Source organism: Lissotriton vulgaris, chromosome 7 (genome assembly GCF_964263255.1).
Source record: "Lissotriton vulgaris chromosome 7, aLisVul1.2, whole genome shotgun sequence".
Lineage (NCBI taxonomy): Eukaryota > Metazoa > Chordata > Amphibia > Caudata > Salamandridae > Lissotriton > Lissotriton vulgaris.
Window position 1 is genome coordinate 1,666,894,737 of NC_141695.1, and position 17,256 is coordinate 1,666,911,992.

The 17,256-nt window shown below is 42.4% G+C and overlaps 1 protein-coding gene across 4 annotated transcripts in view; it reads right to left on the bottom strand.

The window, feature by feature from the left end:
* The window catches only part of HCK (HCK proto-oncogene, Src family tyrosine kinase), a 216,870-nt gene that overhangs the window by 58,495 nt on the left and 141,119 nt on the right, over window positions 1–17,256 (bottom strand). For all 4 annotated transcript variants that reach the window (XR_015297624.1, XR_015297623.1, XM_086932677.1 and 1 more), the window contains exons 5-6: window positions 10,968–11,067; window positions 4,853–4,951 (exon numbers count right to left, since the gene is read on the bottom strand). Coding sequence is in view for 2 of the 4 variants with exons in the window: in XM_086932677.1 (XP_086788803.1) it covers window positions 4,853–4,951; window positions 10,968–11,067 (199 nt within the window). In the remaining 2 variants the exon portion in view is untranslated. The remainder of the gene's footprint in view (window positions 1–4,852; window positions 4,952–10,967; window positions 11,068–17,256) is intronic.

Sequence of the window (17,256 nt, forward strand, 5' to 3'; positions counted from 1 at the left end):
TTAACAAACAGCTGTATATTTTCCCTTTTGAAATATTAAAATATAAACTTAAAAAAGCAAAAACAAGAAGAAAGCATTTCAAAGTGTTTAAGAGCTGCCTAAACACGATTATTAACTGAGACAGAACTGTAATGATAAAAGAATGCCCTGGAAGTTTACAGAGACCAACTTCTGACCCTTTCAGAGTTAAAAAATTTGAACAATAAAACATTTTCTCTGTGGCGGTCCATGAAAAGTCAAAAATATGGCAAAACTTTCTTAAAGAAAGGTAAAAATCCTTTAGACCTGATAACGCCTGGGATGGGCCGTGTACTGCAATTATTCGTTTCACAAACAAGAAATTGACATAGTCACATTACTTCGAGGTGTTTGCAAGAAGTTAGAGCATTAATGATTTATGTGCATGCTATGTTTTTTGCAACGATGTAAAAAAAACAACAATAAAATAAGTGTCTTTCCAGAAATAAAGTAACATACAAACACAGGAAGTTCGAATTTTCCGATAAATCTCCCCCACAAAGAATTAGCTAATCGCAGAAGAGGAAACACACACTTGTTCAAAAGAACCCTATCAGATAGGATCGCCGAAGAAGAGGTGTTTATTTTAGAGGCTTCAGAGTGTGAACTACATGCTTGACAGGATGAAGTGGAAACTGGCAGTGGGTCCCTTGGAGTGCTCTATTTTAGGAGAAAGATATGTGTACATCAAATAGTGTGTTTTACAGAAGTGAAAGTGGTCGCAAAGGGTGATGTGAGGATGATATAGTGAATTGTCGCAAATATCTTGTTCTTGTTGGCTCAGGCTGGGTTGGCACGCAGAATGGCATGCGGGTAGCTTTGACATCTGAGCCTAAGCAGTCTCTCTGTAAGAATTTCAATCTTCTTACAAAGCTATTTGTTTTGTAGACCCCGGCGTCAGGTAAGGAAGGGTCCTACCAAATTCACCTCCAAAACCCTACATATTTTCAAAATGGTGGAGAACTTTATCAAGCTCCTGTCCAAAGGTATGACCCACTCCAAGATCGTGGACGGCTCCACAAATATTGTGGCTGTGGTTGCAACACCACTGGAAGGTGTTGGAGGAGGATTCCAAACTGTAGTTTGCAGGAACAACAACAATTTCAAGACATTGTGTGCCCTACCAAACTGCAGTCCTGCCCCTATCAACATACTGCACATTTACAAGTTGGTGGCACACCGTATCAGTCCACATTCCATATTTAATTTCACCTTTTCAAGAAGGGGGAAGACACCACCAACATGATGGACGTCAAAAGCAAAATAATGAACAACTTCAATGCAGTGGCTTTTCAGCCGCATCTTTCTATATTGCAGAATACATTGACAGGTTTGTGGTTACTAGAGCATAGCAGTCAAGCCCAACTGCGCCAGGGCCAGCATGTTGCCAAGGATTACCACCAGTGTGTCAGGGCCAACATGTTGCCAGAGTCAGCATGTTGCCAAGGATTACCACCATTGTGTCAGGGCCAGCCTGTTGCCGGAGCCAGCATGCTGCCAAGGATTACCACCATTGTGTCAGGGTCAGCCTGTTGCCAGAGTCAGCATGTTGCCAAGGATTACCACCATTGTGTCAGGGCCAGCATGTTGCCGGAGCCAGCATGCTGCCAAGGATTACCACCATTGTGTCAGGGCCAGCATGTTGCCAAGGATTACCACCATTGTGTCAGGGCCAGCCTGTTGCCAGAGTCAGCATGTTGCCAAGGATTACCACCATTGTGTCAGGGCCAGCATGTTGCCAAGGATTACCACCATTGTGTCAGGGCCAGCATGTTGCCGGAGCCAGCATGCTGCCAAGGATTACCACAATTGTGTCAGAGCCAGCATGTTGCCAAGGATTACCACCATTGTGTCAGGGCCAGCATGTTGCCAAGGATTACCACCATTGTGTCAGGGCCAGCATGTTGCCAAGGATTACCACCATTGTGTCAGGGCCAGCATGTTGCCGGAGCCAGCATGCTGCCAAGGATTACCACAATTGTGTCAGAGCCAGCATGTTGCCAAGGATTACCACCATTGTGTCAGGGCCAGCATGTTGCCAAGGATTACCACCATTGTGTCAGAGCCAGCATGTTGCCAAGGATTACCACCATTGTGTCAGGGCCAGCCTGTTGCCAGAGTCAGCATGTTGCCAAGGATTACCACCATTGTGTCAGGGCCAGCATGTTGCCAAGGATTACCACCATTGTGTCAGAGCCAGCATGTTGCCAAGGATTACCACCATTGTGTCAGGGCCAGCCTGTTGCCAGAGTCAGCATGTTGCCAAGGATTACCACCATTGTGTCAGGGCCAGTATGCTGCCAAGGATTACCACCACTGTGTCAGGGCCAGCATGTTGCCAAGGATTACCACCATTGTGTCAGGGCCAGCATGTTGCCAAGGATTACCACCATTGTGTCAGGGCCAGCATGTTGCCAAGGATTACCACCATTGTGTCAGGGCCAGCATGTTGCCAAGGATTACCACCATTGTGTCAGGGCCAGCATGTTGCCAGAGTCAGCATGTTGCCAAGGATTACCACCATTGTGTCAGGGCCAGCCTGTTGCCAGAGTCAGCATGTTGCCAAGGATTACCACCATTGTGTCAGGGCCAGTATGCTGCCAAGGATTACCACCATTGTGTCAGAGCCGGCATGTTGCCAATGAGTACCCCCATTGTGTCAGGGCCAGCATGTTGCCAAGCTTTACCACCATTGTTTCAGGGACTGCATTTTACTAAGAAATACCACCACTATGCCAGTGTTTGCATGTTGACAGGGAAAGCCACCATTGTGCCAGCAATACCAGATTGCTACAAATTAAAAAGATTATACAAGGTCCACCGTTTTAGGGGCAGAGGCACTAGTCAAAACACTTGACCCTTACCCACACACAGAGATAGTCAATTGCATACACACACACACAGAAATGCACTTATAGACATGCACTCACAGACATGCACTTATGCACGCAAACGTGCACACATGTGTACAAAAACAGATAGACGTACTCACACACTTGCACAGATGGGCATACGTGCAAGTATGCAAACACATAGACATGCACACACAGCCGGGGCATCTAGGACGGCAAAAAGGTGCACAGGGGGTAGCACAGGTGAACTTACCTTGCCACCCAACTCCTGTTTTAGCGGGGCTTGTCTCTTCTCCCCTCAGTCTGGAAAGGAGGGAGGGGCAGGTGAGAGCAAAGAGAAGGCAAGCATGTTGAGAAGGTACTCATGGTGGAGTGCTGGGTGATCTGGAGGGTGTGGGGGACAGGCACAATGGATGGAGGCACTGGCTGAAGGATTCACTTTGTCACACATGTGTTTCTCCATGGGCAGGACGAGACAGTGTAAACACTGTTGCACAGGAACACTGTGTATAGCTCGCATAGCAATGAGTTGTGCGGTAAGCCTAGAGATGTGGAGAATGCTAATTTTTCTAAAAAAAGCCGTAAAATTACAACAGACAAAGACGGCATAGGATCTGTTATTCCTAGCTACTGATACAGTCTCCTAGACTTTAGTGAGAGACAAAGAAAGGACGCTACACAGTAGCAAAAGAAATGGTCAGGCAACATTTGTAGGAAATATAATCCTGGGCGGCACTGCCTGAATGTATATTTACGCTTAATGGGGAAAATGAAACTTTTGCGGAACACCGCATAAAATTAGCAAAAGAAGAACATTTGAAGGTTTGATTGAGGAGACACTCCGTTACATGGACAGATCTGCAAGGCTTGAAAGGAAAAGGTTCCCATGGGATAACCCAGCATACAGGAAATAAGGTTAAAGTGAAACCGTAGCAATACAAATCGATGACGCGGATTTGTCACAGACGTCAAGTACGAGACTGACCCATCAAAGATAACAGGTAACTTCAAGTAAGCTAGCACCGTATATTTGTTACAATTACTTTTATATCTTTCTCTTTTCATTTGGTTAAAAACAGACTTTTGATTAGCTTTTTAGGGATAATAAAGCCTTTGGATGGGGTCTCAAACAGCGATTGTAAACCCAAAGAAATGACAGTATTTTTAACTTAAAGTATCAAACGAATCTTATGTACATAGCCGAGAGTTAGGAAATCCCTAATGATATGGTGTGTAAAATTAACAGATTCCCTTCTCCATACTGAATGCCGTAGAAGAATTGGGGCTAGACATACCTGAGCAGATATATAAGGGACATCCAACTCAAGCTGAGAATTGAAATTAGAACATCTTCTGGGGTGAGCTACAAATCTTTTCAAAAAGGTGTATTCTAAGGTTTGGAGGGGGTCTGAGATTGTATGACCCACACCCCTGCCCCGTATGCAGCTACAGGAGTGGATTTAGCCATATAACCAGTGAATCCTCTGGCTAAGAACCTCAGATGAGGTGGATCATCACACACAGAAAAGCATCTGCCGATAGACTGATCTCACTCTCCCTGGGTGGAGATAAACAATGCAGTGACATGGACCCCCCCCCCCCCCCCAACCCCCCCAGGCCAACAGGTCACTTCTTGAAGGCAACGTCCAAGGATACTGATTAAAGACTGCAGAGCGCAAAACATCTCCCTGTAAATGTCAGTCTGTTCAAAACTGGTGGAAAGACTCCTAAGCGTTAATTTTCTGAACAGCACAAGTACAGAGCCCCAAACATGCAAATTCCCTCAACATGCCTAAGAGAAGGATCATCTCAGGAGAAAGCCGACACAGATAAACATCTGTCACATCCTCAGCATACAGAGTGCACAGTTTCCAGCAACAGATATATTCTAATATAACCTTACAAGCAATATTTGGGAGGGATGCCACCAGCAAACCTGGCCCTGAACTTCAGAATACAAAAAAGAATTGAGGTAGACTCACTCTTCTGACTCAAGGGAGTTCACTTTGCCAACATAGTTACTTGGAATGAATCCTTCAGCCCCTGTTGACACCAGTTTTGCTTTCCACCAGTCCCCGGACCTGCAAAACAGAGAGATGTCACCGTCAAGCATCTATGGTATTATCAGTGAGAAAGACAGTAAGAGCAGATGGGTGCAAAGGACTAGATATGGACCAACATCCATGACAACAAGAAATAAGGCTGGCAAATTTAGGGATCAAGAAGGACCTACACATAATTTAATAAAAGTACTTCTTGAAACACACCTAGCTATTCCACTTTAGTAATAGCATAGCCTCTAATTTGTAGCTTTGTTTTCTTGTTGACAATATTTGGTAAAACTTAGTAATATATTTATTTGGTTAGTCAATCATTTTCACAACTGCTGGCTTGTGACAGAAACCACGTCCTGGCGCTGATGGTATAGATGAGGCTGATCTTGAGTAACCTAGAGCCCTTCCCTGGAGAAGATGGTTGGCAGCAGGCGCACAATACCCATTGGGCTCAAAGGGCTTCAGCCCCCCACCATCGTGTGTGTCAGCCTGGACTGAGAAAGCTTTCTGGGCTGGCGACTGTCATATTGCAGCCGCACCTGAGTACTTCCCAGATCTTTAAAAGACCATTTACTCGTTAACGAGGCTCTGTTGTTTTTCACCCCTTCTTAGAGCCACTGCATCTCCACTCTGCCTATTGCTGGAAGAATTAGCCTCCCTCCCGAAATTTGTTTTAGCCCCCCCCACCCGAAATCTGGCTCTAGTTGCGCCTCTGGTTGGCAGTTTGACATGATGTAAACCCATGTTTCATGCATTATAACATTATAATATGGCTTTCTTTTGTTTTGGGTTTGTATTTCTGTTGTTTTGTGCTAAAAAAATCAAAGCTTTGGATTCTGCTGTCCAACAATGAAGATGAAAGTTTACGCGTTTGCCGTGGACTTTTTTGCCACAAATAACCTCTTGCCTTCAAGAATCTCACCCAATGAGGGAGTCACTCTTACAGCAACTGTTTATGCCTCCACCTTTTCATTTGTGTTAAATGTTACCAAGCTGTGAATTGGATTTTAGGAGATATTGTTTGAAAAGGATGCCTTGCCTTCAAGACTGTGGCTGGTAAACTTCAGCTTATTGATGACCTTCAGCCTCCTCTATCACTGGCACAAGAGGGTGTTTGTGGGTGTGGCCAGATGATCACATTAGTTCTTTTGGCACATATCAACCACTACTCTCACTCTGGCCCATCGCGCTCATAGCTGAAAGGGGTATCTGCAAGGGCTCCGTGGTCCTCAAAGAACCTCAGAGCAAATGTCCAGTGACAGAATGTGGTACGAGAGCCGCTTCAGTCCTAACTCATACTAGACCAGGAAGTAGATGTTGTTTGAGCCCTCAACTTTGCAGCAACAGTACAGGCAGTCTTTATAGAAACACCAGTATGCAGGAGAGGACCACAAACCTGGAAACTATGGTAGAGATACATTTTACACCTAGGATGGGAGAACCAAGGCAGATTGATTAAGATCCTGGAATTGCAGATCTCTTTGCATATGCTGAGGACAATCATGAGTGGCTCTCATGCATGGTGAAAGACTGAGATAAGATGCTAACCAGATAGGTTATTGTGGACTGGGCCAGCACACAGAGGAAAGTAAGGGTTCACAAGCTGCTCTTGAAGAAGATGCGGATCCTTTCTTGTATTCCTGGCATTCTCTTCTGAGCTATCGAGAAGAAAATTACTTGATCACTTTTTTGTTTATTTTCTTTAGTTGTCACCACCAGTTACTCCTCTGGTGCAACTCACACAAAGATACCAAACAGGAAGAACCCAAAAAGGGCAAAAGAAATCAACTTTCCTGGTTTACATTGGATTTTTCTTTGTAGCATTCAATTAAATATACCAAACATGTTTTCACAAAACATAATCAAAACTGTCATAGAAGCATATTTTCAACTTGATAAATAATAATTTATATAGACTCTTCCCAACACGTTATAACTTCAAAGTATAATTTGCACTAGATTGTCAGCCCGTCACATGTTTCACTGCTTTTGTGTACCCTTTTCAGGTCTCTTTAGAAAGCACTAATCTAACAATTCAATCTCTTCTTCACAAATTTATATGCCTCAAATGTAAGCCTTCATTATCCATGATAATTGCTGTTTCCAAACTTTCCTGATCAAGTGTTAATACGTATATCCAATCAACAATTAAATCCCCCTAATTTCATGTTGTAAAAGTATATATCATATATAGTTAGCTGGCCACTTAGACATAAGACCAAAGATACAGCCCTGACAGAGGTTTCCCTCATAAAAAATAACCAGATCAATGGAGTCCCTCTTTTTTGAGCTGGAAATACAAACCATCATCTACAGATTGTCTGAACTACTCAGAAGCTTCGCAGAGCCAAATATTTTGTAAAAAGGCCAGCAAACTCCTTTTCTGGTTGACCAAGTGTGAAAAACCTAGTTGAGGTGTCAGACATGCCGTGGACCCTAACAGGCATGAAATAACAGACTGTCAAGCACTCGCCAGACATTCTATACCGAAGTTGTAAATTATGTTATGAAAGACCTGACCATTCAGCAGCTTTTGATAATGGACAGGACTTCGCTATATGAACCAGTTTTGATGGCAGATCTTGAAGAAGCACATGCCCAGCTCCAGCGGGGAAAGACCCTCATGCCCAAAAGGTTTTTAAGTGTCTCACAGGGAAACGTCTGTGCCACCTCCATGCTGTGGCTGCAGTGTCTTTGGTAGAGAGTAGGCTACAGCCGGATCAATGTGAAGTGGAATTTGAACTGATACTTAAACCTGGTAACCCCCTGAATCCAATGTGTTATAAAGGTCTATCTTCCTCATACATAGAGAAGCTAAAATCCTTCTGAAGGCCTGATCTGTGTAATTAACTCCTTTATGCACCTGGATCAAACTAGTTTTAGGGTGAACGTGCCCACCTGGCATAATATAAGACATCGTCATAATGCAATAGCCCTGCTGAGGGTGCCCAGATGGCCCTTTTGCTCTTCTTATGAACGAATTGAATCATTTGTTTGATTTCATAGAATGGGGTGTTCTTCTCACAGTCCTAGCCAAGATGAACCTTGAACCCAGGTTCTTATGACAGAGCTTCAATGTACACAACTCATCACTAGGGTTCAAGTTAATGGAGTACTCTCAAGGCCTTTCTCCAGCGGCAGGGGAACTTCACTCTGCTACAATGCTCTTGGCAGAGTGGTCTCCTACAGGGGCTCAAGAAGCCACAGGGAATGAAGGATAGAGTATCGCTCTATACAGACAATTTACTAATTTTCCTCCAACATTCTAGATGGCGGGGCCCCAATATTAAGGATGGCATTGCAGAATGACCAGACGTATTGGTTCCCTTTGCTATTGTTGATGGGATGGGCTTCTATAATTAAAAAGATCTCAGTCCCAAGACTCCTATTCAAGCTTCAGAATTACCTTGATGAGGAGATTTCTGTGGGTCAGCAATCTTCCTAGTGTTGCAATGACCAAATGCTTCAAGACCCCATTTGAAGGAGGCCACAATAAGGCCAACATCATGCCACATTATCTAGCATCATAGTTGTGGTAAACAAATCGATCTATGGTGCACACTCTGACCCGCTCATACTGCTGAATGATGGGCGTTTGGGAGACCTTCCCCCACTACAGTTTTTGTATTAAGAGAGCATTTTGCTAGTCTCACACATCACTAACATGGTGTGCTAATTGTGGTGAAACACCCTAAAGTGTATCAACTTGCATAATAGATTCACTCGATAAACTCTACTGTAGGTAAACATGGCATTGGGACAGGCACACTCTTTTACATGGTTTAGAGCCTGGAAATATCAGAGGTATCTCCAAACTAGGGGATGGAATGAGCTATGATACGCCCAGCCTATTTGTCAGGGTCCAGGGTTTGGCAAGCAGTTTTTCAAATATTTACAGCTCTGCCGTGGACTATACTCCCTGTAGTGTTGCTCACTGGTTAGAGGCGGCAGACCCGAGAGCAGAGGACGGCCCGGGACCAGGGTTCGATTCCCAACGCGGAAGGTTTCTGGACCAGGGTCAGCGGACTCGATAATTCTCTCGCCTCGGTGCCCACTCTGATCAGCGATCACACTCGGCAACTCTGGGCACTAGCTTGCCTCATCTTCACTAACGGCCCCATCAGACCGCCGGGGATGCCTGGTCTCACCCTGGAGATACCCATTAAGGGACCATCTCTCAGGGAAGCCAGGAAGGGTTTCGCAGCGGTCGAAGCGCGGGGACACGCCGGTGCGCGTAAAAACCCAGCGCTATATAAATGCCCCTATTACTATTACTATTACTCCAACCCAGACCCTGTCTTATGTGGTGTGCTGGTGAGTTAACTCATCATCATCAAAATAGCTGTACTCAAAGTCCTAGTAGACATAGATGCCAATAGATTTTGCTAAAAGGGATATTGCCCAGAAGCGATGCACTACTAACTTTTGCAACCCGGAGTGCTGGACTAGGGGTATGACCACTGAATGGCCACAAAGTTCCTAGTATACCTGGGTATATGGTACCCCTGAGAAGCATCTAAAGATGTGGGGTGAATACAGTCTACATAGCACTCTTTGGCCATTATGAGGAGTTCCTCTAGATGGGACAACCTTAACTCATCCTCAAGTCTGGTCTGGAGCCATTCTGATTGAACTTTTGATTGCCACGGATACGATGTAGCTTATGTCTCTTTTGTGACTATGCATATATGCTCTTATATCTTAAAATATCAATAACGTGTTTCATAAAAAACATGGGCATCAATTGGCATTAGCCAGGGGAAGCAACTGCTAACTTTATTAGCCTTGGAGGGGCCCTTGCTACCTCTGGTTTCAAGGGGCATGAAAACACTAGTAGAACATAACTGAAAGTAAACACAACTTTAGAGGTATTTTTCTATTTCTTGTAGTTTCCACTTCCTGCCACTATCCTACTCTTTCTTCAGCAACAAATAAAAGTCTGACTAGATGCTAAAGCTAAGACAAAGACTCCACCATATGTTATCATGTGTGAAAAGGTGTGCAGTAGCATGTTTGACTGCTTGCCATCTAAGAACATTGACATACATGAGTAAAATCTCTTTAGATAGAGGTTAAATGCTCAGTTACACATGTTAGTTAAATTGTTTTATTTGTATTGTTGTGGAACAGAGCAAGTTGTCCATTTTTATTATAACTATGTAGATATTTGTTTTGCATTGTTCAAGCCCCATCTGCTCTCATCAGCTAGTTTCATCAAGTCAATTTGGCAATCATTTGCTACATAAAAAATACTAACAAGCCATAATCAACATTTAAAATACTTGAAAAAATATTTTGAAAAATAAATCTTTTTGGCCAATCCTGTTTTTTCAATAGATCTGTTGCCTATGCTATCAATTTTGGAAGAGACAGGGAAGGTGGAGATTGCTTTTAATTTTTTTTTATGTCTCAATGCTTTGATAAAAATAAAAGAGAACATTGGTTGTTCGATAATAGATGAAAAACAGAACAAATGATTTGAACACAGAGGTTGAGTGAGCATTCTGAGAATCAAGGTCCAGTTTTTCATATTGCTCCAAATAACAACCAGCCATATGTTTTCATTAAAAAACAAAGGAAGATAAAGGTATTTGCTCATATCCACAAACTTTGTTAAAGTGGAGAAGCAAAGATTAATATTTAAGTGACCTGGTTTCGCTCTTTGCAATTCAGCCTTAAACCACACCACATTGCTGTCTAAATTGTTATGGGGTACATTTCATAAAAGGGTAACTTTTAAATACGCAGTTCCCCCAGTAGGACTGGTAATAAATTGTAACATTAAAAGGGTGACATAATGACCAAAACATGACTGGACATAGTGCGCCTCAACCAGGCGACAGGAATTAAGGCAATGTCCTTTCTGCTCGTAACTGCCCTCTGGCATTGTGACTTCACTTCCTCAATGGATAATGGGTATCCTGAAATGAAATGGAAAGCACTCCAATGTACTATTCCCTCTTGAATTAAGAGAAAAACAATACAGTAAATTAAAATGGTAAACGTTATCAAGTCTATCAGTGGCATTTGATGTTGTACTTACTCTTCCAGGATAACCAGATTGTCTCCTTTCTTGAAGCCCAAGTCGCCATCGTGCAGTGCTTCATAGTCGTAGAGCGCAATCACAGCGTTACTCTCGGACTCTGCAAGAGTTGTTTGTTGAAAAATGAGACACCTTCAAGAGGACCATAGGATCACAAAAGACAAAGACATGAGCCAATTTACTTGGGGAAATGGGTCACTCCTGACAAGGACATGACCAACCTTCCAAGGAATTTTGAGATCATTCATGACAAAAGCATGTCAACCTTCAAGAGAACACTAGGTAATCAGTGCAACGAGATGCATCACCTTCCACAAGAACATGCACACATTGGAGCCACCTTCCACAGGAAAATAAGGTAATTTTTGACAAAGCCACATCACCTTTCATGGGAACATTACCTCATTCATGACAAAGACATGAGCACATTTTTGCATGAGCTAGAGGCATTTAAGGCGAAGCTAAATCACTTTCCATGGGCTGAGGACATAAGTCACGTTCCATTCTGAAAGAAGAGGACATAATTTATGACAACAACATGAGACACCTTCCTAAGAAACACAAAGTAATTCAGCGTGAAGCTAGGAGCGGCCTTTCACAGGAACATGAAATTATTCATGACAAAGACATGGATGACCTTACAAGGGGACACGAGATCAGCCACAGTATAGTCATGAGCCAACTTTCACCAGAACAGGGGGCCCATTGTTAAAAAGCCATGAGCTACCTTCACTGAAACACCTGCATTTGTTCATGACAAAGATGAGCGCAACCCTCCACATGCACTAGAGATCTTTAAGGCAAAGCCATGAGTCACCTCCATGGGATGAAGATATGAGCAACCTTCCCCTCCAAAGGAAAGTAATGCAACTTATGGCAAAAATAGGAGACATCTTTTATAGAAATGTGAGGTTATTTAGGATGAAAATTTGAGATGTCTTTCACTGGAACATGAGGTTATTCATGAAAAAGACATGAGTTACCTTGCAAGGGAACATGAGACCAGCCACAACAGAGACATGAGCCACTGGAAAATGATGTTCTTTATTAAAAAAAACATGAGTTGCCTTTCACAGAAACATGTGGTCATTTAAGACAAATATGAGTCAATTTCCTGATCATTCATGACAAAAGACCATCAACTCATTTAAGCTGAAGTCATAACCCATCTTGCTTGGGAATATATGAGGTCCTCCACTAAGACATGAACCTCCGTTCGTGGGAACAAAATGTAAATAAAAGATGGAGAAATGAGCAACCATCCTTGGGAACATTGGATCATTGATAAGAAAAACATGAACCTTCTTCCAGGGACATTCATGATAAAGACACAAACTACCTGCTATTGCAACATGAAATCTTTCATGGAAAAGGCATACGCTACCTTTATTAGGAACATGAGGAAATTCTTGGGTAAGGAGACATGAGTCGCCATCAATTGAACATGAGATCATCCAAGAAAGAGAACATGACACATGATACAATATTTTTTATTATCCATCTAAAATCTTGTTTTATTTCTTGATTTGAATTGTTGGTATACATCTTATTTAAAAACCAGATAAGAATTAATTTTGTAAAAATTATCTTTATTGGTTTTATACATACAACATAACTCATGCCACACAATGCAAGACACATCAAGCATTCACTTTTACATATGTAATTATGACATTCTTTGATGGGCTGCTAATGATAGACCTATACAATATGTAGACCATACATACAGACATAATTATGTACGGCTTGTAGAAGTTATAATGAGGATGCATTATGCATAGGACAAGCCCTCAAGGGGTGAGAGCCACCCCATTTTGATCTCGACCCTTCACACATTACCCCTTGTATATCCGTTAATGTGCAGGGCACTAATACCCATACATCCCTGTAAGCCTATAATGTTGTACTGTGGGAACATTGTCTCAGCTAGCAATGCTATCACCACACAGCCACACCTTGGACTGTATAGAGAGTACATTCAACTGTCTTGCAATGTGCCACGTGTAGTCAGACATGCAGGTGTGCCCCCAGTCTGCATGCCTTTGTGCATTCTACTCGCATTAACTTATAAGGGAACACAAGTTGAGACCCATTCAAGGAGGTCGCTCATCCGGAGCAAATTGCAACCAATCATGTTAAAGGTTTCCATGGTGTCCAATGACACCAAGTCAAGGTCTTCCCTGCTGTCCTCTATTGCACCCATCACATGTGTTGGTCACCTAGTATTCAATGTAGAGTGCACCTATTTGGAATGAACCTGCTTTGGTCCGGGTGCACTAAATCTACTATAACCCCTTTTAAGTATCGCGTTAACAGTATACCAAGGATTTTATTATCACATTTCAGCATTGAGAGCAGGCTATATGCTTGATGGTCTGTGGGATCCTTACACTCCTGGTGTAATAATTTAATGGTCGCCTCTCTTGTGTGTTTGGGGAGCACCCCCACTCGAGCACCTCATGCTACCCCGCCAGAGGTTTTTCCGACAGTATCTCTATGACAATCTGATACCACTCTGCTGGAAGATTGTACGGCCTGATGTCTTGGATGTATTTAACTCTCTTGCTGCTGCCTTAAACTCGGCTTGTGTGATTGCTGCCTCAAGGCATTCCCGGTGTGCCTGTTTGAGGCTACCAATCACTGGTGTTTGCAGTACCGGATATGTGTCTCCCTCTTGATGGATCGGCGGCTGCATCTAAAGTGCCTTATAGTATGAGTAGAATGTATCATTAATTTGGCACTGTGTCTGCACCATGTCCCCTTGTTTGTTTCATACAACTGTGATTGTAGCAAAGGCTCTGTCGTGCCACAAGAGTCATGCTAGCAGTTTCCCAGCTTTTGCTCCTTCCAGGTAGAGCAGTTGTTTGTACCGTATGTTATGTAGCAACTCTTTATCTGCCATTTTACGTAGGATTTTCCCCCACAATTCCTGTTCTATTTGTCTCAGCAGAGGGGATAGGGCTAGTTTGCAATGCTTCAATTCGCTGACCAAGAGTATTAGTACTCCTATCTAGCACCTGTGCCAGCGTGGTCAATGCAGTTTACTCAGCAGACTGTGGGTCGTTGGGTTCGGTCAAGGGATTTGCATTAAATTTACTGTGCTGCATAAAATTTACCATGGCACACATACTAGCAGTGCTGCAATTACAAATGCAGCCTGCAACCTTATTATCATGAGCTGTCATCAGTACTGCCTTGGCCCTTGGCTATTACAGGGTGTGTGTCATGTCCTGCTCACAAATGTATCAAAGCTGTGGTGCTGGGTGAAAATTCTACACTGCACCTGAGTAGCAGCTACTGATGAGCTGCGAACTCTAAGCCAGCCCCCAAGGGACGCTGTCACTCCAGCTTAGTTTCACTTTCAGTATGGTGCATGAATGCTAGTAGCTCTCCGGTGTCACAGCTGAGGAGGTGCTATAATTTATGCCTGATTTTGCATTTTAGTGTGGTGTTGCGGACCACTGCACTCAATGTGTTAGTCTAACGTGTCATGTGTGGTACTTGGCAGGGCTGCTCGCTCACGGCAGCTGCTGGCCCTGGGTTTTCCCCACAGTGTTCACCTCCCTCTTGGTTTGCCGCTCCCTGCATGGTGCGATTCAAGTCAAAGGATGCTACAAGGGATTTATTTCTAAATTATTCAGTTTGAGTTGTGAGTTGTACCACAGTAACACACTCAATGGTATCCACAGGATAACAATCTTGTTGTATACTAATAAATTAATTAGTGGAAGGTTGAAGGAAAAACAGAGCAAAGGGATTTATATTTCAAACAAATTTTTTACTAGAAACAAGTTTCGGGAGATAGATACAGACAAATCAATTGTAGCAAAAAATCATGAACAAAGATAGGCAAAGTTTTCTCTATAGTTCATGACTCAACACATCAACTCCTAATTAATGAAGAAAACAACCCAAATTATTCAATAAAAAGTGGTTGTAAACAAAATACATTACTAAAATTATTTCATACACATAAAAGCTCTGTGAATGTTTGAGGACAGAGCTTTTATGTGTATGAAATAATTTTAGTAATGTATTTTGTTTATAATACAAATTTATTGTTTTATATAGGGAGTCCTTTTTCAGCATTTGAATAAACATCGTCCTGATGATGGTCTTTTTGACGTCTGCAGCCAAGACCGAAACGTCGACATTTCATCATCTCCTTTAATGTTGTTTTGTAACACGAACTTACAACCACTTTTTATTGATTAATTTGGGTTGTTTTCTTCATTAATTAGGAGTTCATGTGTTGAGTCATGAACTATAGAGAAAACTTTGCCTATCTTTGTTCATGATTTTTTGCTACAATTGATTTGTCTGTATCTATCTCCCGAAACTTGTTTCTAGTAAAAACTTTGTTTGAAATATAAATCCCTTTGCTCTGTTTTTCCTTCAACCTTCCACTAATTAATTTATTAGTATACAACAAGATTGTTATCCTGTGGATACCATTGAGTGTGTTACTGTGGTACAACTCACAACTCAAACTGAATAATTTAGAAATAAATCCCTTGTAGCATCCTTTGACTTGAATCGCACATTGCCCAAGCCTACAAGGGTTTATTGGGTTTCCCCTGCCTATAACAGCTCCCTGCATGGGCCCCGTCTGCAGCGTGTGGCCAAGCCATGACTGCCTTCAGTCTCTCCAGTGCTGCTCTCACCCCACCAAGCAATGCCTAGGACTCTAGGGCGGATGCAGCATCCCCGGCTTCAGATCTACAGTATGGCCATTTTGCCAGCGGGTCTCCACTCTCTAGGCCTCAGATGCCGATAGCTGACCAATCTCAGCTCATACAGCCGATTGGGGCGAAGCAGTATATTGCCAACTGTCTTGGATCCTCCCCAGGTCGCGGGTTAAACAGCAATATCCAATGTGCTCACTTGCCTGATAGTTGAAAAGGATTCATACTGGGAGCTCACCAGACACATCTTTACCGCATTCCCCCTGGTTCCACTCCCCTACAATAATTCATATCTGTTCCCCAAAAAACAGCTGACACAAATTTTTTAATTTTGTAATCTTCTTTCTCAAGGCACAATGTTATTATAGGAAATGTTAAATAAAGCATGATATTTTGATATCTGTTATCATTTTTTACAAATGTTATGGATATTTTCCATACATTTCTCTCATTTTGGGAATTAGTAAACTAAATTGCAATGTTCTTGTCAAAGTGAAATGAGGCGCTCATGATATGACAGTTCAAGAAATATAGTGTTTATGACGAGTTGTGTATATATATATATATATATATATATATATATATATATATATATATATATATATATATATATATATATATATATATATATCTCCTATGGAGTTGTAGTTACATTATGTTCAGGATAGATATCTATTCACTCTATTTGTCCATTGTTCATCATTACGGCATTGAGGCATGCCAATACTTCTTAAGAACATGGCCTCTGCCATTCGCCCAGCATAACACAATGTTGATTATAATGTTATCATTCTGTCTTACACATAACATCTTTCTCTTTGGCAAGACGTATACCTCCAAAAGCAAGGAACAGCAACAGGGGCAGCATTTGCCACCACGTATGCCAACATCTACATGGGATGGCGGGAGATGAAGTTGCATGAGCTGACTGAAATACGCACTTGAGTAACATTGTGATGTGGGTGAGCTTTATAGATACCCTGCTTATTTTGTGGGACAGAGATGAAACATCATTTAGCGAATATGTAGAGGTCTTGAATAACAACCCATATAATATGCAGCTAACTGTAAAGTGTAGTTTGCAAGAGATTGAGTTTTTGGATGTGAAATTGCGGGTGTTGGGGATTCCATACAAACAACCATCTTTCGGAAGAAGACGGCCTGAAATTCAATCCTTCATGGCAACAGTGGTCATCCCCGCTCATTGAAATGGAGTATTCCTTACAGTCTGTTGCTAAGAGCCCGCGGGATATGTTCCACTGATGCCCTGTTTGAAGCGGCAGTCAGGTCTATGATCATGAGGTTCTCTGGAAGGAGCATAAACGAAACAAGTACTTAGGGAGGCACAATGCAAGATTTTGGCTAAGAACAGGGAAGATCTGCTACTAACGAATATGCAGTCAATACCGAAAACCACATCAAGAGAAGGATTGGAGTATGACAATGTTATAAGATTTTTTATGGGCTATAATATGGAGTATGGACCCATTTGTTCCCTGATCAAACGTAACTGGCACATATTACAACACGATGAGCATTTGAATAAAGTTGTGGGCCAATGTCCAAGCATCACATACCGCAAAGCACCAGTGCCATTTTAACTA